Source organism: Mobula birostris, chromosome 10 (assembly GCF_030028105.1).
Source record: "Mobula birostris isolate sMobBir1 chromosome 10, sMobBir1.hap1, whole genome shotgun sequence".
Classification (NCBI taxonomy): Eukaryota; Metazoa; Chordata; class Chondrichthyes; order Myliobatiformes; family Myliobatidae; genus Mobula; species Mobula birostris.
In genome coordinates, this window is record NC_092379.1 from 37,109,887 (window position 1) to 37,131,480 (window position 21,594).

At 43.5% G+C, this 21,594-nt stretch overlaps 1 protein-coding gene across 1 annotated transcript in view; it reads right to left on the reverse strand.

Moving 5' to 3' along the window:
- The window catches only part of LOC140203590 (serine/threonine-protein phosphatase 2A 65 kDa regulatory subunit A beta isoform-like), an 85,419-nt gene that overhangs the window by 42,270 nt on the left and 21,555 nt on the right, over positions 1 to 21,594 (reverse strand). Inside the window, exons 2-6 of the mRNA XM_072269637.1 lie at positions 12,460 to 12,555; positions 10,885 to 11,042; positions 4,975 to 5,065; positions 4,783 to 4,883; positions 1,156 to 1,388 (exon numbers count right to left, since the gene is read on the reverse strand). Of these exons, the coding sequence (XP_072125738.1) occupies positions 1,156 to 1,388; positions 4,783 to 4,883; positions 4,975 to 5,065; positions 10,885 to 11,042; positions 12,460 to 12,555 (679 nt within the window). The remainder of the gene's footprint in view (positions 1 to 1,155; positions 1,389 to 4,782; positions 4,884 to 4,974; positions 5,066 to 10,884; positions 11,043 to 12,459; positions 12,556 to 21,594) is intronic.

Here is a 21,594-nt window from a genome sequence, read left to right on the forward strand (position 1 = left end):
GAATATAGAAATTTACAGCACATTACAGGCCCTTCAGCCCACAATGTTGTGCTGACCACGTAACCTACTCTAGAAGCTGCCTAGAATTTCCCCACCATACAGCCCTGTCTTTTTCTGAAACAACTGACTGTATCTGAAAGTTTACACAAATGACACCACAAAAAATTTTAATTCAGGGAGTAAAGCGGCTGGAACTGAACCCCAGATGTGGGACTCCGCACTTGGAGCAGAACAGAGCCATTGGTTGTGGACTGCAGGGGCACACAGTTACCAAAGCAACCTTCTCGTCCGACAAAACTCAAACACCTCCGAACAAGTGAAATCCTCTGCGCGCCAGATTAATCAAAATGGCCCTGAAGCAGAGCAACAGGCTTGACAAGACACGGCTCTCAAAAAGAGCACGCCTTTGTAAATGACAAGGCCACTTCAACCCCACAGCCGAGAGTAAGCGATGAGCACCACTCGACTATGATGCACCTCGGCTTTTGCTCCTTCCTCACTAAAAACACACAAAAAACCTTCAGTTTATGTCATTAAAAACAAAAATGCCACACTTTCTGTGCTATTTTGGGGCTGATTATTCTCTAAACTAGAAACTTCTACCCACTCAGTTAAAACAAGGTCCCGTCCACCATGGTGGTAGCATGTTATCGCCAATAAAACCAAATTATACCGAAATTGGGTGGCAGGAAGGAAATACGTCCCTGCCAAAGGAGGTGTAAGGCACTCCTTCCCTCCACTAGCCTGCAGGTCACCCTAGGGCAAGGTGTAGCACCCGCTTAGCCTCCCCGATCAGGACTACGTGAAGCCGTGGGAGCAGGTGGTGGACGGTTGTATGAGCAGCAGGTGCAGATCTCAACTCCTGACACTGACACCAGGCAGACAGTCTCTGAAGCGTACTGATAATGGGCTGGGGGTCACCCGTCTTGTAAAGACAGACGCTGCCCAGAAAGAAGGCAATGGCAAACCACTTGTGTAGAAAACTTCGCCAAGAACAATCCTGTCCACGGAAAGACCCACGATCGCCCACACCATACGACACAGTACATAATGAGCGATACTACAGGATGTAGATTTTCTACAATAATACTGTAATATTCCTAGCCAACTTCAATCATGTTCATCTCCAGCATTCCAAGGGAGGAAAGTACTTACTGACGCAGCTCGGTCTTTACACAGCTGGATACCCGAGGGTAGCAGACACTGAAAAGGCTGCATGCCGAAGTCCTGGACGTGAACCAGTCACCACAAGTCAGGCGCTTGACCAGTGGCACAAAGTGGACTTCTAGGTCTGCAGGAGAGTGCTCGTGGGAGATGGCTCGCAGTGAATCGATGGCTTTATTTCGTACTACCGATTTTTCCACCGTTGCCAGGTTCTCCAAGGGAGGCTGATTAGTGGGAAAGAATTAAACTGAAACACATCTTCTTTTTACTCTACTTCTAAGAAACACAATATTTAGAAACAATCTTTAAGATAAATTCTTACATTGCTGAGAATTAGGAATTCTCATAAAGAAAATGAGACAGAGAAACATTTAAAGGCAGAAGAATATAGAGCCGTGCTGGAGGACAAAACACAAACTACCAAAAACTGTATAAATCAAAGGACATATTTTCTCAATCACAGAAATTCCCAAGGTTCCTAACCAGAAAACTCTGTACTAATATTAAATGGAAATTACACTGACACATTCCTAATTACCAGTAATTACTATTTCATCTTCAAATTAAGTACCAATAATTGTTCATCCTATGAGGTTTTAATATGCAAATAAACATGAAGCTGCCTGTCAGAATAATTTTGCCAAAGTTTGAGGGAAGTCCATGGTCATCCACTTTGTTAGAAGAAATAAAAGTGTAAACTACTTTCTAAATTGGGAGAAAATTCAAGAATCCGAGGTGCAAAGGGACTTGGGAGTCCTCGTGCAGCATTCACTAAAGGTTAACTTGCAGGCTGAGGAAGGCAAATGCAATGTTAGCAGTCATTTCGAGAGGACTAGAATATAAAAGCAGGGATGTAATGTTAAGGTTTTATAATGTATTGGTGAGGTATCATTTAGAGTATTATGAGGAGATTTGGGCCCCTCATCTAAGAAAGGAGGTGCTGACAGTGTGCAGAGTTTCAAGGAGATTCACAAAAATAATACTGGGAATGAAAGGCTTGTCACGTGAGGAGCCTTTGATGGCTCTGGGCCTGTACTCGCTGGAGTTCAGAAGAATGAGAAGAGACCTCATTGAAACCTATCAAATGTTGGAAGGTCTGAATAGAGTGGATGTGGAGAGGATGTTTCCTATGGCAGGGGAGTCTAAGGCTAGAGGGCACAGCCCCAGAATAGAGGGATATGCTTTTAGAATGAAAATGATGAGGAATTTCTTTAGCCAGAGGGTGGTGAGTATGTGGAATTCTGTGCCACAGGTGGCTGTGGAGATCAAGTCATTGGGTATATTTAAGGCAGAGATTGATAGGTTCTTGATAGGTTCATGGCATCAAAGGTTACTGGGAGAAGACTGGGGAGTGGGGCAGAGGAGGCGAAAAAAGGATCAGCCATGATTGAAAGACAAATTGATAAGACTCTTGATTAATCGCAGCATGGAAGGATACAGGGAGAAGGCAGGAGATTGGGGCTGAGAGGGGAAAATGGATCGATGGGCCAAATAGCCTAACTCTGCACCTATATCTTATATAACTATTCAAACAACAACTGTGCCCACGTTTCAGTTTAGAATTGCAGGCATCACAGGGGCTCCGAGAAAACGTTTCTGAATTGCTATTTTCTATAATACAAAGCCACGCCATCTCAGCGTTCTTCAAGAAACACTGCTAAAAGTTTGTGATATTTTATATACAGCCCCCACCCACACATGAGCAAATTGGATTCCTTACGTAAATGCTTTAAGAATTCTCTGCCTGTACTCGCAGGTAATTTTACACAAAAAGAAAACATTTTTGAAAGGAGTATCAATACAAAAGAACGTACACACTCTATACGCAACATACTGACGCTGGAGTGTCTAATTTGAAACCACTGCAATCAATAAAGTAAAACATGGAATAGTAAAGTACAGAAACAGGCCATTCGGCCCACAATGTTGTGCTGAACCAGCTAAAAAGAAAATCAAAAACCACCAAGAACTAATCCCTCCTACCTACACAATGTCCATCTCCCTCCATCTTTTTCATACCCATGCGCCTATCCAAAAGTCTCTGAAAAGTCTCTACCATCATACCAGTCAATGTATTCCAGGCATCCACCACTCTGATGGTAAAAAAAACTTACCCCTCACATCCCCCTTGAACCTACCTACCCACTCTCACCTTTAATGCATACCTCTGGTATTAGACATTTAAATCCTGGGAAACAGATACTCCTCTTTACTTAATCTATGCACATGCTCCTCATAATCTTACAAACCTCTAGCAGATCTCCCCTCGGCCTCCAGCGCTTCAGAGAAAACAACATAAGTTTATCCAGCTCTCATGATCACACGTCCTCTAAACCAGGCAACATTCTGGCGAACCTCTTCCGCATCGACCCCAAAGCCCCAACATCTTTCCTATAGTGGGACAATCAGAACTGCATGCAATACTCCAGACGTGGCCCACCCAGAGTCTGATAAAGTTGCAGCACTTCCTCTAAAGCAGGCAGCATCCTGGTTAAACCTCATTGATCGAGCTACTTTGGTGGTTTCATAAATTGATTTCATTGTTTTAATTCTGAATTGTCCTATGATGAACTGATCACTGAAAATCATTTCAATTTGATCTATGCCCTGTAATAGCCTGAGGCCCTCGTTATTTAATTTCAGAATCTTGTTCCCCATTACGGGTATTTAAAAACAATACAAGTATGTTATTTTAAATAAATATTTAATGCATAGGACCATTGCATCTGGGCATTAAAATCTGTGTTTTGTTTCCCCCAGTTGGGCTCATGTTGAACGTATATTTGGTCAATACAGAGCAGAGGTTTCAGTGTTCGGGGGACGGTATCAGTCCGTGTATGTTTTCCAACAGGCTGCGTGGGTGAACCTGGATCAGGGGTAGAGTAACTACACTTCACTGTAGCAATTCTCAATGATACACCCCTCCAATATTTCAACCAGGTCCTGAAGAAGGGTCTCGGCCAGAAACATCGACCGCTTACTCTTTTCCACAGACGCTGCCTGAGCTGCTGAGTTCCTCCAGCGTTTTGTGAGAGTTGATTTGGATTTCCAGCATCTGCAGACTTTCTCGTGCCTACAAATATGTTGGGGTGGCACAAAGCCTCATCTGCCTCAAAGATTTTATTGCAAACAATAAAAGCAGAGAGGGTTCTGTATGTGTCCGTTTACCCCTCATTCATGCAACCCATCATAACAAAGAAAGATTACAGGGCCATTGCCGGGTTTGGAGGACTTGAGTTATATGGAAAGATTGAATATGTTAGGACTTCTTTTTATCTTGGAACATAGAAGATTGCAAAGAGATATGACAGGAGGAGACAAGATTACGAGGGGTTTAGATAGGGTAAATGCAAGCAGTCATTGTCCACTGAGGTTGGATGAGACTGCAGCTAGAGGTCATGGGTTAAGGGTGAAAGGTGAAATGTTTAAGGGGAACATGTGCTGAACTTTTCTATGACTCATTATAAAGTCACTTACTTTATCATTGCCTGTGGAACCCTGCTGCTTTGAGAATCATCTTCTGGAAATTAACCTTTATTAAGACAGTAATACCACTTCAATGGCATTAACCGCGTGTCCGTCTTGTGCAGTGCTTTGTAAATGTACGACCGCTCTTACCAGCAAACAGTGAACATACTCCGGTCCGCCAACGAGCACCGTGAAGCTCCCTAGTTGCTCCGCTAATGCCAGCAGTGCCTCGTCTTCATCGAAAATGGTGTCTGCATCTAGACGAGAAATCAGTGGCAAGGTGACTCTGAGAGGCGATTGTTCAAACCGAAGCAGCCCAACCACACGCAGCTTTGTACCTACCAGTCAGAAGTGGGAGCAGCTCATTCCGGGTATGCTCTACCCCCAAGGCCAAGGCAATTGTGGACAGTTGCTTTATGTTGTTCAACCGTGACTGGGGAAAGGAAAGAAATGAAATTGATCAATGCTATCCAACCCGGAACAGAATTCTGGAAAAAAAAAGATATTACTGGCCACTCCACTGGGCACCGCACAACATTATTCTCGTCAGCACAAGTCCCGAGCCCAGTCATTAAATGGTTTCTCTTTCTACAGATGCCGAGCCTCTGCTTTGGTCATCCATTTCCATGAATACAGGACCATAATTCACTGAAAGTGGTGCCATGGGTAGATATGGTCATGAAGAAAGCTTCTGGCACCTTGGGCTTCATAAATCAAGGTAAGTTTGGATGTTATGTTGAAATTCTATAAGACAGTAGTAAGACCTAATTTGGAGTGTCATGTGCACTTTCAGCTGCCTACCCACAGGAAAGATGTCAGTAAAGTTGAAAGAGTACAGAGAAGGTTTAGAAGGATGGTGCCAGGACTGGAGGACCTAAGTTATGAGGGAAGATTGAATAGGTTAGGCCCTTATTGCTTGGAACATAGAAGATTGAGAGGAGATTTGACAGAGGTATGAAGGATCTAGGGTAAATGCAAGCAGATTTTTGCCACTTAGGTTGGGTGGGACTACAACCAGAGGCCATGGTTTAAGAGTGAAAGGTGAGAGGTTTAAGGGGAACATGAGGGGGGAATTTCTTCACTCAGAAGGTGGTGAGAGTGTGGAATGAGCTACATACTTTTCAAAAACTTGTGAACGTCAGAAGCAATATAGCAATGCAAAGGGCCTTAAGAATAAGTTGAGGGTGATATGAAGGATCTTCCAGCAATGGAACAGAAACAAAAAGAATAAAGCTAGATCAAGTCCTTTGAATAACCATATACTTAATTTCCTCAACAGTTTTCCAAATTAAACAATGAATATTGTGGATAGCAAATTGATTTTGGAGTAGTATATACAGACAACTTTCTTATTGCCCTAATCAAAGACTGGCAGGACAGTCAAGGTAAGAAGGTATAACAATAATCTTACCTCTAGTTTTTTACTGAGTCTGGCCTCCTGTGCCTTCAATCTCTCCTCCTGATACTTTTCATGCACTTCCTTCAATTTGTCTACACTAGATCTCTTGGCAGATGCTGTCCCTGTTAGGGATGCAATCAAATCAAAGTTATAATAGGTAGTAGCTTCCAATTCAACCAATTCTTTATCATTCAAAATATACACCTCAGCAGGGAGAAATCAACTAACAATTTTACTTAGTTTCTATTCATTTATCGCTACCTGAAGCTTAAGTTTCCAATTAAAATCTATCTGATTCAACGCAGTAATAGCTGCCAGAATTAATTGGAAACTCTCACATACCATTTTGTTTTGTTTATCACACATGTACTGAGAGCCCCAGTCTTAGAACACATACCAACTAACACATGTAGGGTTCTTGGTAATGTTAACTGCTAAGGCTAATGAAATGGCGTCTCTGTAATGCTAACTGCTGATGTAATAGTTTCTCTGTAGCTGCGATATTTGGGTTTTAACTACAGATAACAGGGAACTAACCAAATGAGAGACACATTATTCTATCTTGTTTGTCTGGGAACCGAGCTTTTGTGGTTTTTCGGTCGAGGCGAGTGAGGAGGTAGAACGAGTGCGGGGAGTGCTCGGTGATCACCGGACGGAGTCTACGGGAATTCAAGGGTCCAGCGGTTGGCAACGTTTCGGCGGAGGTCATTGAGGAGGAACACCGGAGGCGTGAGCTCCAAAGATTTTTGTGCACAAACTGTTAACTTTAACAAGAGTGGCGTCTTTGTCTTTTATATTTGGTTTCTCTACTAACCACACAACAAAATAAGGGTTATAAAGGCCATGTGTCAGTTTGCCATCACCGTGAAGGCCGACGAAAAGGAAAGGGCGGATTGAGCAGTGGATCATTTGGGGGCTTCTGATGATGCCCTACCTCCAGTTTACTGTAACCTGACTGCTCTGAAGAGCAAGCAGCTGCCGGAATTGAGTTCTGGAGGAGTGGCAGCTGCTCAGTGAGGTGATCCGGGCACTGGCACTATCTGGTATGTATTTGGAAAGGGGGATATGGCGCAGGCGGAGAAGACAAAACCAGCTTCAGTACCTCCATTACTGAGAGAATAGCCTCGTTTGAAGTTAAAGAACCAAATTTTATACCGGTCATGTCAGCCCCGGACCGACCTCGGCCTTGCCAGCTGGTTCTGCCTGAGAAGTATCGGAGCATTGCGTTGAGTTCACTTCATGATGATCCTGGACATTTGGGGGTGGAAAAGACCTATGGTTTTTCTGGCCCTGAATGAAGTTGGAGGTTGAAGAGTACTGCAAGTCGTGCATTCGCTGCATACGCTGGAAGACACTGCCTGTGCAGGCAGCTCCTCTGTCATACCTGCAGAGTGCAGGGCTCCTGGACCTGGTGTGTATGGATTTCCTGTCTATAGAACCCGATGCCAGCAACACGGACCACTACACTGGATATGCTCAGGCTTTTCCTATCAAGGACCAGAAGGCGACTACGGTGGCAAAAGTGTTATGGGAGAAGTATTTCATGCATTATGGCCTTCTCCAGGCGGATACGTAGCGACCAGGGATGGGACTTCGAGAGTAGACTCATCTACGAGTTACTGGGCATGCTGGGAGTCAACTCCGAGAAATTGAGGACCATGCCCTATCACCTGCAGGGCAATCCCCAGCCTGAGAGGTTTAAGCTTGGGACCCTGGAGATCAGCAAGGAGAGCAGGTGGAGTTAACATATCGGGCATCTGGTTCACTGTACCCGAAATGAAGCTACTGCGTGCACGCCATATGCAGGAAGCCAAGGCGTTACTAGTGAAGGCTTGAAACATGGATTGTCCCATATAACTGCTGAAAAGGCATGTTTAATTGGGGCCCATGCAACTGTCCGAGGCTTCACCTTTAGTTTGGAGAAAGTGGGAGAAACCTAAGTCAAACTTGAGAGTAAGAACTAGTTCTACCAGGTGAGGAAAGATGGTGATGAAGGGGAACTGATGAGGTCTGTTGTCTAGAAAGAAGCAGAACATTAAGGACTTCCTGGAAGGGGATGAAAATGTATAAACACTAAACCCATAGTGAAAATAAAGTGATCTGGGCCAAGTAACTGAAAGTGATTGAAGTGATGGAGAGATTGCAGACCAGATAATGTTCTAAGTGTCGGTTGCCAGAAAAACATTGGCAAGAACTGGAGGAAGAACACTTCCTACTTCTTTTTAAAATTAGGACTACATTATCTGTTACATTGATAAAACCAGACAGGTTTCCGGTTACCATTGCATCTCTATTGGTAGAGTAATCCTTCAATACCGTACCATATGAATAGCCTGGATTGTGGGAGCCCAGGTCGGTCTTACAAGAGATAATGTTAAGCCTGGAAAATTGTAGCTATGGAGGAAAGATTGGATAAGCTTGGGTTGTTTTCTAGTCTTGAGATGTATAAAATTGGGAGGATCAAATGGCAGAAATGAGAAGGGCTTATTTCCTGAATAGGGGGATTAAAAAAAAACTGAGGTCCATCATAACTGCTAGTAGTATTAAAAGTATTTTCACTCAGAGGATGGTAGAGGGATCTGAAATACTTCCCCTCATATTTAAAAAGTAAATGAATATCTGAAGCGCTGTGATCAACTGGGCTACAGAGCCTGAGGTAGGACGTGGAATTAGAATGGGTAGCTCTTTTCTTGACCATCACAGATGCAATTCCCAACATATTTATTTTTATGGTTCTATGAGCTTGGCTTAGGAAATAGGCAGGTAGGTTTTATTTTTAGAAACACAATTTAGTTGTTCAACTAATTTTTAAAAGTGTTTATACTTGTAAACTTTCAACTTAAAAAACTTTCTTTTATCAAGTGTTTTTGGAATGTGTCATCTCAGGTGTTTACAGAGAGAACATTTTGAGATGCAGACGTACCCTTTTTAACAAAGCAACTCAATGACACATTAGATCCTTCACCCTCAGGAAGCGATTTCCAGCTCTTTTCAGATTCAGCCCTGAAAACAAAAAGTAGAAAACTAATTTTGAGCTTAAGAGCTTGGCAGATAAATATCATATTGTCTTTGGAATTTTGCAGTGACGAAGGATCGCAGATCGACATTGCAGACTGCTTCTCTTTTCACAAATTCTGCCTGATTCCGTGCGTGTTACAGCAAGCCACTCACAACATTTCTGAGCCAAATCCCACAGACTCAGGAGCACAGCAAATATCATAGATTATCATTAAACTGCAGAATAGAATGAATTATGTCACTGGATGGAACAATCAGCTCTTGAAAGAAAACCTGCTAGAAATTTAGTAAACTTTTTGAAAACAGAAATCAAAATATCACAGATGCTGGAAATGTAAAGAGAATGACAAAATATTCAGCAGGTGAAGCAGTGTCTAAAAAGAGAGAAACAAAATTACTGAAATAATATTTCAAAAGTCACTGTCATTGTTTCATGCTCCACCTCCTCAGTAGAAAATACTGTACTACTCTTTAAAGAAGTCTGCTAAATAAATGAACAACAGTCACGTGCAACCTAATTTAAAAATAAGTACTTTCAATAGGGGAGAAGGCATCCCATTATGTTTAACTTATAAAACAGTGATACTACCAATATTCTGAGAAGTCCTTTTCCAACTAAGGCTGTATTGCCCAGTGACATTACCTTTGTAGAGAAAGTGGTTTAGCCTTGGGCTTCTCAGCAGCAATGGAGGAAGGGGTTTTGATTTGTGGTTTGGTGGAACTGGACACTTTGCTTAGTTTTGCTGGAGTCCTTTTAATCGATTCGTCACAGGACTGGTAATACAAGAGAAAGAAAACGGTGAAATGTTCAAAGGTTCATTTTATTGTCAAAGTATGCACGTACAACTCTGATACTTGTCTTCTCCAGATAGCCCTGAAATACAGAAAGACCATGAGAGTTGATGAAAGAAAAGACACCAACTCTCCCCACCATCAGTACGACAAAGAAAAGAAACAATAACAATCTCCGACCCCCTCGCCTGCAAAACAGACCAGTGACAGTAACATCGAAACCCCCAACCCCACCTTACACACAAAATATTTACAGCTCACCCACCCACCAACCAGCCACAATTAACAAAACACCAAAACCTGAAGGAAACCAATATGAAGTACAGTCCAAAATTCACATATGTCTCAGGATATTGGAAACAGCTTTCCATCGGCATACGAAGACAGTGGCTGCAAACTCAACAAATCAGCAAAAGCATTTTCAACTTAATCAATCCAATTTTAGTTGGTAAATTAATCAAGGCTGACAACTGAAAATATTCAGAGGATGGCAAATCAATTTGGCTAAATGCTGTAAAAAATAAATTGTAAAGACTGCAACAATCCAGATTTCCCCAAACTTTCAGAAAGCATTGCCTCCTGCTGCTTTAACATAGCAGATACAAAGCAGGAGAATAGCAGCAACTGGGGAAAGACAACCGAACGCACTATTGAATGCTGCATACTTTTCAAAGACTTTTGAAAGTCAGAAGCAATATAGCAATGCAAAGGGCCTTAAGAATGAGTTGAGGGTGATATAAAGGATTTTCCAGCAATGGAACAGAAACAAAAAGAATAAAGGTAGATCAAGTCCTTTGAATAATCATGCACTTAATTTCCTCAAACACCAGGAAATCTGCAGATGCTAGGATTTCAAGCAACACACATAAACATTCACCAGCAACTTTGATGTGTGTTACTGAATTTCCTCAACAATTTTCCAAATTAAAAAATGAATATTGTGGATAGCAAATTGATTTTGGGGTAGTATATACATACAACGTTCTTATTGCCCTAATCAAAGACTGGCAGGGCAGTCAAGGTGAGTACGACGACAATCTTACCCTTAGTTCGTTAATGAGACTGACCTCCTGTGCCTTCAATCTCTCCTTCCGAAGCTTCTGCCCTTTCTTCAATTTGTTTACAATAGGTTTATGTTTCCTCAGATCATCTTTAGGTGCATGAATCCTGCCCTCGATATCACTCTGCTCAGATGCTTTCTCTGTTCAGGATGCAATCAAATCAAAGTTATAATAGGTAATAGCTTCCAATTCAACCAATTATTTATCATTCAAAATACATACCTCAGCGGGGTGAAATCAACTAACAATTTTACTCAGTTTCTATTCATTTATTGCTACTTGAAGCTTAAATTTCGAATTAAAATCCACCTGATTCAATGCATTAATAGCTGCCAGAATTAAATGGAAACTCTCACATACGATTTTGTTTTGTTTATCACACATGTCCTGAGATCCCCAGTGGCAGGAAATGCATTTTGATTTTGACACTGTCCTCCTGGTACCATTCTCCCGTAAATATAATCAAAAGCTGTCACTGTACAGTGCAATCAGATCCATAACTCACTAAATGCACTCTTAAAGCTCAGAATACTACTAACACACAGCTGAGCAAGGCAATAGACTCTTAAATGTCTTCTTAATTGGCCCAGTAAGCCAATAGATGAAGGGCAAACAGGGAAGGAAAGAAATACTGATATCCCCCAAAATACCAATTACGCACATAAAGCCCCAACCTCGTCGGACACCGACCGGCCAGACTCACGGCCTCGTTGGAGACGTGGCTCACACTCTCAACAGCAAATACAGTTGTGGACTCATTGAGATCATAAGCAGGGAAACATCAGGAAACAATTTAAATATAAAATCAGATTTTTAAAAAAATCGAAGCTAATGGTGAGCATTGCATCAATAGGCAGAGAAACACTTGCTGCAAAATAGATTACATGCAACATTTCACTAACCAAAGCTAGAACTCACTGACCACTGCTTTTAAACCTTTTCCTTTGTGTGGTACAAATCTTGCCAGTGTAGTTTTCATGTTGATTTCCAGAGTTCAATTTGATTCGGGCTATTTAATCCCACACCCTGTCAAATACAGCCTCATTAAAGGCAGTCACTCAAATCACCTGTAAATACTGCACTAACTCTGACCCTGGAAAGTCAAAATGGGCATGGGGGAACAGATTACTGAAGAGCAAATGTCCCTTAAGAGCACAGTTGGTGACACCTCCCATGACTTTTATGATTGGACAGTAATTAGCCAGATCGGATATACTCTGTTTTTGGTGGATAGAACGTAACTAGGGACATGTAGTTGCCACTGACAGACCTGTACTGGATATGCTTGGCTTGCTAGGCATTTAGTTCTGAAGTGCAACTTTAAGCACGACACATCGGAGGTTGTCCATTTTCATTATTATTGCTGTTCCTGCTACTCGCTCATTCTTTGATTTGGCTGAAAACTACCATTATAACAGTGAGGACTTTGGGAGGAAGCACAGATGCATCATTCACTCAGTTCTTCCAGTTGAATATAGTTTCACAAAGTTCATTCCAGGCTCTGGTTTAATTGAAGGTGGGGATCTTCACTGGAGAAGTGTCCTCATGTTAGCTAACCTATCACCATCACGACTGTGTGATCCAGGGTGGCAGAACTTTGATCAGATCCATTGGTTGGGGAACTGCTGAACTCTTCATTGAAGATGAGAAAATCTGCAGATATAGGAAATCCAAAGTAATACCCAGAAAATGCTGAAGGAACTCTGCAGGCTAGGCAACAGCTACGGAAGAGAGTTAACAGTCGTGGAACAGTCCATGTTTCGAACCTAAACGGGCATCACTCCACAACCCTTCCTACGCTACAAAGATAACTGCATTGGTCCTGCTTCCAGCACCCATGCTGAGCTCATCAATTTCCTCAACTTTCTCCAATTTCCACACTGCCCTCAACTGGCCCACTTCTGACACCTCTCACCCCTTTCTCGATCCCGTCTCCATCTTTGGAGACAGTTTATCTGCTGATACTCTTTACAAACCCACTGACTCTCACAGCTCTCTGGACAAGACATCTTCCCACCCTATCACTTGCAAAAATGCCATTCCCTGGCCTCAGTTCCTCCATTTCCACTGCATCTGCTCCCAGAATGAAGCTTTTCATTCCAGAACAACTGAGATATCCTCCTTCTTCAAAGAAAAGGGCTTCCTTTCCTCCACTATCAACGTAGCCCTCAACCACATTGCACAAATCACCCTGAACCCTTCCACCTGCCGCCACACGAAGGATAGGGTTCCTCTTGTCCTCACCTATCACCACACAAGCCTCTGCATCCCGCACGTAACTCTCTGCAACTTCTGCTATCTCCAAAGGGAGCCCACCACCAAGCACATCTTTCCGTAGGAATCACTCCTTACACGACTCCCTTGTCCACTCATCCCTCCCCACTGATTTCCCTCCTGGCACTTATCCTTGCAAGCAGAACAAGGGCCACACCTGCCCCTACACCTCCTTCCTCACTACCATTCAGGGCTTCAAACAGCCCTTCCACGCCAGGCGACACTTCACCCGTGAGTCTGTTGGGATCACCTATAGTATCTAGTGTTGCCTCCTATATATTGATCAGACCAGACTGGGAGACATTTGTCAAGCAGCTTCGCTCCATCTGCCACAAAAAGCGGGATTTTCCGGTGGCCAGCCATTCCAACTCTACTTTCCATTCCATTATGTCAGTCCATGGTCTCCTGTCACTGTGAGGCCACCCTCAGGTTGGAGCGGCAAAGAGCTTATTTTTTGTTTGGGTGATCTCCAACCTGATGGCACAAACGTCAATTTCTCAAACTTCCAGTAACTGCCTCCTCCTCCTCTCCATTCGTTTCCCTCTCTCACCTCATCTCCTTACCTGCCCATCACCTCCCACTGGGGCTCCTCCTCCTTCCCTTCTTCAATGGTCCTCTGTCCTCTCCTATCAAATACCCCCTACTCTAACCCTTTACCCCTTTCACCAATCAACTTCCCAGCTCTTTACTTTAACCGCTCCATCTCTCCCAGTATCACCTATCACCTGCCAACTTGTATCTCTTCCTTCCTTTCCCCCACCTTCTTTTTCTGACTCCTTCTTCCTTCCGTTCCAGTCGTGAAGGTTTTCGGCCTGAAACATCGATTGTTTACTCTTTTCCTTTAATGCTGTCTGGCCTGCTGAGTTCCTCCAGCATTGTGTGTGATGCATCTGTTTACTGCATGCTGCTTTTGCCATTTAACAAGCTGATGGTTCTGTGTAGCAGCTCTATTCAGTTCAGATCCACCCAATGCAACTTGTAAAACTTCTTTCTATACTCACCACTGAACTGGCATTGGTCCCTAGCTTGATAGTAATGGTCAAAAGGAGTGATAGACCAGGCCTCGAGATTACAGTTTGCAGCTGAATACAATTCTGCTGATATGGACAATTGCAACCCTTCATGAGCAACTAGATTTGCTGAGACTCTCCCATCAGTACTGAGCTGTAATGTTAGCTGTGCTTACATGGAATTCTGTGAGTACCTACCGAGTATAAATACTGAAAAGCTCACACATAGCTGTCAGAAACTTCATACCTGATTGTGTCATGGATACAGATTCGTCAGACGAGCTGCAGGATCCTTGGCATGACTGTAAACTAGGGCTGGTGTTAGTCTTTCTATCAGCTTCGTTTGATGAAGGGGCACTGTCTTCTGAGGAAGCAGACTGCACAAGGGCAAGAGAATGGAAATAGATTAGTTCCCGAGCTGTTAGTATTTTCTGATTTGATAAAATAAAGATTAGATGGGCAGGAAGCTTGCAAACATTTAACATCCAGCAACTTAAATTCTGTACATCCATCCACTGGATTGCCCCCTCCCTGCCCTTTCAATGCATCCCATTATATCCTTCCATATATTTCACTAACCTGCTGCAACCTATTAGCCCAAACCCTCAAAGTTTAATGTTCATCTCAAACATGTTACCCTTGAAAGAATCACACAAGAAATTCCCAGCCTTTTCTTTGTGCCCAGTGATCTCATTTAGACCCTGCCATAGTCTACTGGCATCCCTTTGGTTAACCTGGGCTTCCAACTCGGCTCGATATTGCCTCTTGGCGCCCCTAATGGCTTTCCGGAGTTCACGCCTGGATTCTGTGTAGCCACTGGTATCCCCGGACCTAAAAGCCGCAGCTCTAGCCTTTAAAAGGGATTTGACCTCATAATTCATCCATGGTTTCCGGTTAGGGAATACCCGGATCGTCTTGTGAGACACACAGTTCTCCGTGCATTTCCAAAGAAGTCTGTGACAGCTGAGGCATACTCATTGAGGTTAGCTGCCGAGTCCTTGAATACCTGGTCCATTTCCGACACCTCCCTCCCCTTTCTAGACCTTTCTGTCTCTATCTCTAGAGACAGCTTATCTACTGATGCCTACTATAAGCCTACAGACTCTCACAGCTATCTGGTCTATTCCTCTTCTCACCCTGTCTCTTGAAAAAATACCATCCCCTTCTCGCAAATCCTCCATCTCCGCCGCATCTGCTTTCAGGATGAGGCTTTTCATTCCAGGACGAAGGAGATGTCCTCCTTTTTTAAAGAAAGGAGCTTCCCTTCCTCCACCATCAACTCTGCTCTCAAACGCATCTCTGCCATTTCACGCACATCTGCTCTCACCCCGTCCTCCCACCACCCCACTAGGGATAGGGTTCCCCTTGTCTTCACCTACCACCCCACCAGCCTCCAGGTCCAACAAATAATTCTTTGTAACTTCCGCCAGCTCCAACGAGATCCCACCACTAAGCACATCTTTCCCTCCCCCTCCGCTTTCCACAGGGATGGCTCCCTACGCGACTCCCTTGTCCATTCGTCCCCACCATCCCACCCCACCGATCTCCCTCCTGGCACTTATCCTTGCAAGCGGAACAAGTGCTACACACGCCCTTACACTTCCTCCCTTACCACCATTCAGGGCCCCAGACAGTCCTTCCAGGTGAGGCGACACTTCACCTGTGAGTCGGCTGGGGTGGTATACTGCGTCTCGTGCTCCCGATGCAGCCTTCTATATATTGGTGAGACCCGACGCAGACTGGGAGATCGTTTCGCTGAACACCTACGCTCTGTCCACCAGAGAAAGCAAGATTTCCCAGTGGCCACACATTTTAATTCCACGTCCCATTCCCATTCCGATATGTCTATCCATGGCCTCCTCGACTGTAAAGATGAAGCCATACTCAGGTTGGAGGAGCAACACCTTATATTCCGACTGGGTAGCCTCCAACCTGATAGCATGAACAGTGACTTCCCTAACTTCCGTTAATGCCCCACCTCCCCCTCGTACCCCATCCATTATTGCCCATCCTCTGGGCTTCCCCCCTCCCCCTTTCTTTCTCCCTAGGCCTCCTGTCCCATGATCCTCTCATATCCCTTTTGCCAATCAGCTGTCCAGCTCTTGGCTCCATCCTTCCCCCTCCTGTCTTCTCCTATCATTTCGGATCTCCCCCTCCCCCTCCCACTTTCAAATCTCTTACTAGCTCTTCCTTCAGTTAGTCCTGACGAAGGGTCTCGGCCCAAAATGTCGACTGCACCTCTTCCTATAGATGCTGCCTGGCCTGCTGCGTACACCAGCAATTTTTATGTGTGTTAATTAATTAGGTGCTGATTGCATCATCTCTGATCTGGGCCGACATTTACATGCCAGGCAGCACCTAATTAATTAGCTTGTTTATTTTGGCTTTTTTCTGGGTGCGTTCCGGCTATCGCTGCACCACTGCATGCTTCGCGGATCAGTAGCGGTCCGCGGCCCAGAGGTTGGGGACCACTGATGTACAGCGTAGTTTCACTTAGCAGAGTCAAGAAGACAGCCAGCACGCTGGAACATTCACACATCTTTCTATCAGACAGTTCTTTGTAAGCACTCAAAACATCCTGCAAACCTGCCCTGAACCTACGTGCCCTTTCAAAGTTAAAGTCATACTTTTCTGCAATCATTGCAGCATTGTCAATTGTAGCGAAAATCTCACGCAGTTCAAAGCTATGGCAGCTTAATGCTGAGATGCTGAGTGTAGTTCCCGGGGAAGAAGCTTGGCTTTTCGCCACTCTCGCAGCTCGGGGTGCGCGCTGCCTCTATAACGGCTCGCTTCACAACAAACGCTGAACGCTATTTCACTTTTCGCTGCTCAGGGTGCGCGCTGCCTCTATAACCGCTCGCTTCACAACAAACGCTGAACGCTATTTTCGCCACTCTCTCTGCTCGGGGTGCGTGCTGCCTCTATAACGGCTCGCTTCACAAGAAACGCTGAACCCTATTTTCACCACTCTCGCTGTTCAGGGTGCGCGCTGCCTCTATAACGGCTCGCTTCACAAGAAACGCTGAACGCTATTTTCACCACTCTCGCTGCTCGGGGTGCATGCTGCATTTTTTTGTAATAGTGAAAACACCTTCTTGTCAGCGAAAACCGGTAACTAATTTGGTCTTTCACAACAGCGAGGAGTCGTAAAGTGAACGTTCCAAAAAACGGGGGCCAGCTGGACACTGAACACTTGCTGACAAGTTTGGAATTACCTGAGATCTTTCCTCTTCATCCTGCCTGAGCAAGCATCTGGTCCATCTCAACCCCATTTTGTTCGGGAGTTATCACCTCTTTAGCTCTCTATTATTTCCTAGCTGAAGACTGAGACACAACAGTTTGTGCTTCTTATCTGATATCAACACCAAAATATTTCTCATGGTTTCTGATTTGGCCACTGTGATGTCATCAGCTATTGTGATGTCATCAGCCACTGTGATGACATCAGCCATTGTGATGTCATGACCCACTGTGATGACATCAGCCACTGATTAAAACTAATTAAAACATGCTATCCCAAATATTTGAAGCACTTCATTATTTGAACCTTCCCATCATTGATTATAATCATTGGCCACAAATTTCAGTTGGGGTGGGTCTTGTGATTTATTGAATGAAACAGTTGTGTCTGACAGACTTTTTGTTCCAATGTACACAGAAAAGAAAACGACACAGAATTACATTCGTGATCCCAGTGCATTAATATTCACCTCTTTGGGCAAGTTAGGATTAAAAAAAAGAAATCACTCTAAATTGTTCTCCGAGGCAAAAGAATAATAAGGGGAAAGTTGACATTTGTCCGTACAATTGGCTTTAATTGATTCCTAATCTAAATTACCTTCCCACCAATGGTTAGCCAAATAGCCTCACACCTCCTCCCTGCAGGAAGCAAAGAATCTTTAAAATATAGAAATGGTCTTTGAGGAAAACAAATCCTGGCACTTCTAGAAGAATTGCCAACTGAAGAAAACTCAATTCTACCATTGACTTGTTTCCAAAATGCATCAGGCTTGTTTAGATGTTCCTTTGCAAACTTCTGATGCTGAAATTTGTGGTAACGATGCAGGAAAAGTTTTCTTCTGATGACTCTTCCATGAAGGTCATATTTCTTCAGTGTCGCTGCACAGTAGAACAGTGCACCACCACTCCAGAGTCTGCTAAATCTTCCTGAAGGTCTTTTGCAGTCAAACAGGGGTTTTCATTTGCCTTTCTGGCAATCCTATGAGTAGCTCTCTTGGAAAGTTTTCTTGGTCTTACAGACCTCAACTTGACCTCCACCGTTCCTGCTAACTGCCATTTCTTAATTACGTTACGAACTGAGGAAACGGCTATCTGAAAATGCTTTGCTATCATCTGATAGCCTTCTCCTGCTTTGTGGACATCATTTATTTTAATTTTCAGAGTGCTAGGCAGCTGCTTAGAGGAGCCCATGGCTGCTGTTTGTTGGGACAAGGTTTGAGGAGTCAGGGTATTTATAAAGCTTTAAAATTTGCATCACCTGGCCTTTCCTAATGATGACTGTGAACAAGCCATAACCCTAACAAGCTAATTAAGGTCTGGAACCTTGGTAAAAGTTATCTGAGAACTCAAATCTTTTGGGGTGCCTAAACTTTTCAATGGTGCTCCTTTCCTTTTTTTCACTCAAAAATTGTACAAAACCAAAATAATACACTAATCTTGCTCAATATGTTGAAAAGAATGTTTCATCTTCAACATTATGATTTTTGGAGATCAGTTCATCTTCTACTCACTTAACTATTCACAGTAACAGAAATTTTGACCGGGGTGCCCAAACGTTTTCCTGCCACTGTATGTCAATTTAGGCAGCTGCAGGTACCATGATGTTTACTTCTGCATAGACTGCAAGTCAACGTTATATTTTTTTTCAATATTACTGGTATTGTGAAAATGGTATTCTTCATCATCCACTTCAAGGTTCGACATGTGTGTTTAGAGATGCTCTTCTGCACACCACTGTTGTAACGTGAGGTGATTTGAGTTACTGTCACCTTCCTGTCAGCTTGTACCAGTCAGTTGTCGTTTTGGGCCAAGATGCTTCATCAGGACTAGAAAAAAAAAGATGAGATCAGAGTAAGAAGGTGGGGAAGACGTACAAGGTTGTGGGTGATAGGTGAAACCAGGAGATGGGGAGTGGTGAGGTAAAGAGCTGAGAAATTGGTGAAAGAGATAAAGTGCTGGAGAAGGGGGAATCTGATAGGAGAGGACAGAAGGCCATGGAAGAAAGGGAAGGGGGAAGAGCACCAGAGGGAGGTGATGGGCAGGTAAGGAGATAAGGTGAGGGAGCAAAATGTGAATGGAGAATGGTGAAGTGGGGGGGTCATTACCGGAAGCAGGAGAAATTGATGTTGATGCCATCAGGTTGGAGGCTACCCAGACGGAATAAGGAGTTGTTCCTCCAACCCGAGTGTGGCCTCATCGCAGCAGTAGAGGAGGCCATGGACCAACATGTTGGAATGGGAATGGGAGGTAGAATTAAAATTGGTGGCCACCAGGAGAAGTGCCACAGCTGCCCCTGGATCTCCTCCCTCACTACCATTCGGGGCCCAAACAGTCCTTCCAGGTGAGGCAACATTTCACCTGTGAGACCCGGCCCAGATTGGGAGACCACTTTGACGAGCACCTACAGTCCATTCAGCAGAAGAAACCAGGACCTCTTGGTGGCCACCAATTGACTTGGATGAGGAAGTGGAGGATTAGGTTAGTAAATTTGCTGATGACACAATGGTTGGCGGGGTTGTGGATAGTGTGGATAGCGGGACATTGATAGGATGCAAAACTGGGCTGAGAAGTGATAGATGAAGTTCAACACAAATAAGTGAGAGGTGGTTCATTTTGGTAGGTCAAATATGATGACAGAATATAGTATGAATGGTAAGGCTCTTAGCAATACGGTGACCTTTTATCCAATATTTTCATTTAATTATTTATTACTCTTTCAGTCTTTTTTTCAAAGTTTTAGATTTCATCAGAAAGTCTTTCTTTCTTTCTTGATCGTATCCTGAAAATGGACTGCCCAGTCCTCTTTTTTTTTGTTTCTTTAGTGTAGTGGGTTCTTTTTCCTTTTCATTTAAAACCCAATGTTTTTTCCTTTCTCTTCATAAACTGCTAAGACAATTGTTATTTTCATTTTTTATTATATATTTTATACTAGTTTAACAATATCTATGATTTTGACAATGTCTATCTTAATCTTGGATTATATTGTTACCGATATATATATTTGAATGAATTCTCCTCTTGATTTGTATTTAAGCTTTTTTTAAATCAATGAAAAGATTAATGAAGAAAAAGACTCTTGGCAGTGTGGGGGATCAGAGGGATCTTGGGGTCCGAGTCCATAGGATGCTCAAAGCTGCTGTGCAGGTTGGCTCTGTGGTTAAGAAAGCATACAGTGTATTGACCTTCATCAACCGTGGGATTGAGTTTAGAGCCGAGGGGTAATGTTGCAGCTATATAGGACCCTGGTCACACCCCACTTGGAGTACTCTGCTCAGTTCTGGTCGCCTCACTATAGGAAGGATGTGGAAAGCATAGAAAGGGTGCAGAGGAGATTTATAAGGATGTTCCCTGGACTGGAGAGCATGCCTTATGAGAATAGGTTAAGTGAACTCGGCCTTTTCTTCTTGGAGCGACGGAGGATGAGAGGTGACCTGACAGAGGTGTATAAGATGATGAGAGGCATTGATCGTTTGGATAGTCAGAAGCTTTTTCCCAGCTAGCATGAGAGGGCACAGTTTTAAGGTGCTTGGAAGTAGGTACAGAGGAGATGTCAGGGCTAAGCTTTTTATGCAGAGAGTGGTGAGTGCGTGGAATGAGCTGCTGGCGATGGTGGTGGAGGTGTTCTAAGAGTAAAGTTAAGAGTAAATTGCTAAGTTCTAAGAGTAAACCTAGCAATTATCAGCCTGTGAGTTTGACGTCAGTGGTGGGTAAGTTAATGGAAAATATTCTTAGAGATGGTATATATAATTATCTGGATAGACAGGGTAGCTGTTTAGGAACAGTCAACATGGATTTGTGCATGGAAGGTCATGTTTGACAGATCTTATTGAATTTTTTGAAGAGGTTACTTGAAAAGTTGACAAGGGTAAAGTGGTGGATGTTGTCTATATGGACTTCAGTAAGGCCTTTGACAAAGTTCCACACGGAAGGTTAGTTAGGAAGGTTCAATCGTTAGGTATAATATTTAAGTAGAAAAATGGATTTAACAGTGGCTGGATTGGAGATGTCAGAGAGCAGTGGTGGATAACTGTTTGTCAGGTTGGAGGCCGGTGACTAGTGGTGTGCTTCAGGGATCTGTACTGGGTCCAATGTTGTTTGTCATATACATTAATGATCTGGATGATAGAGTGGTAAATTGGATTAGTAAGTATGCAGATGATACTAAGAT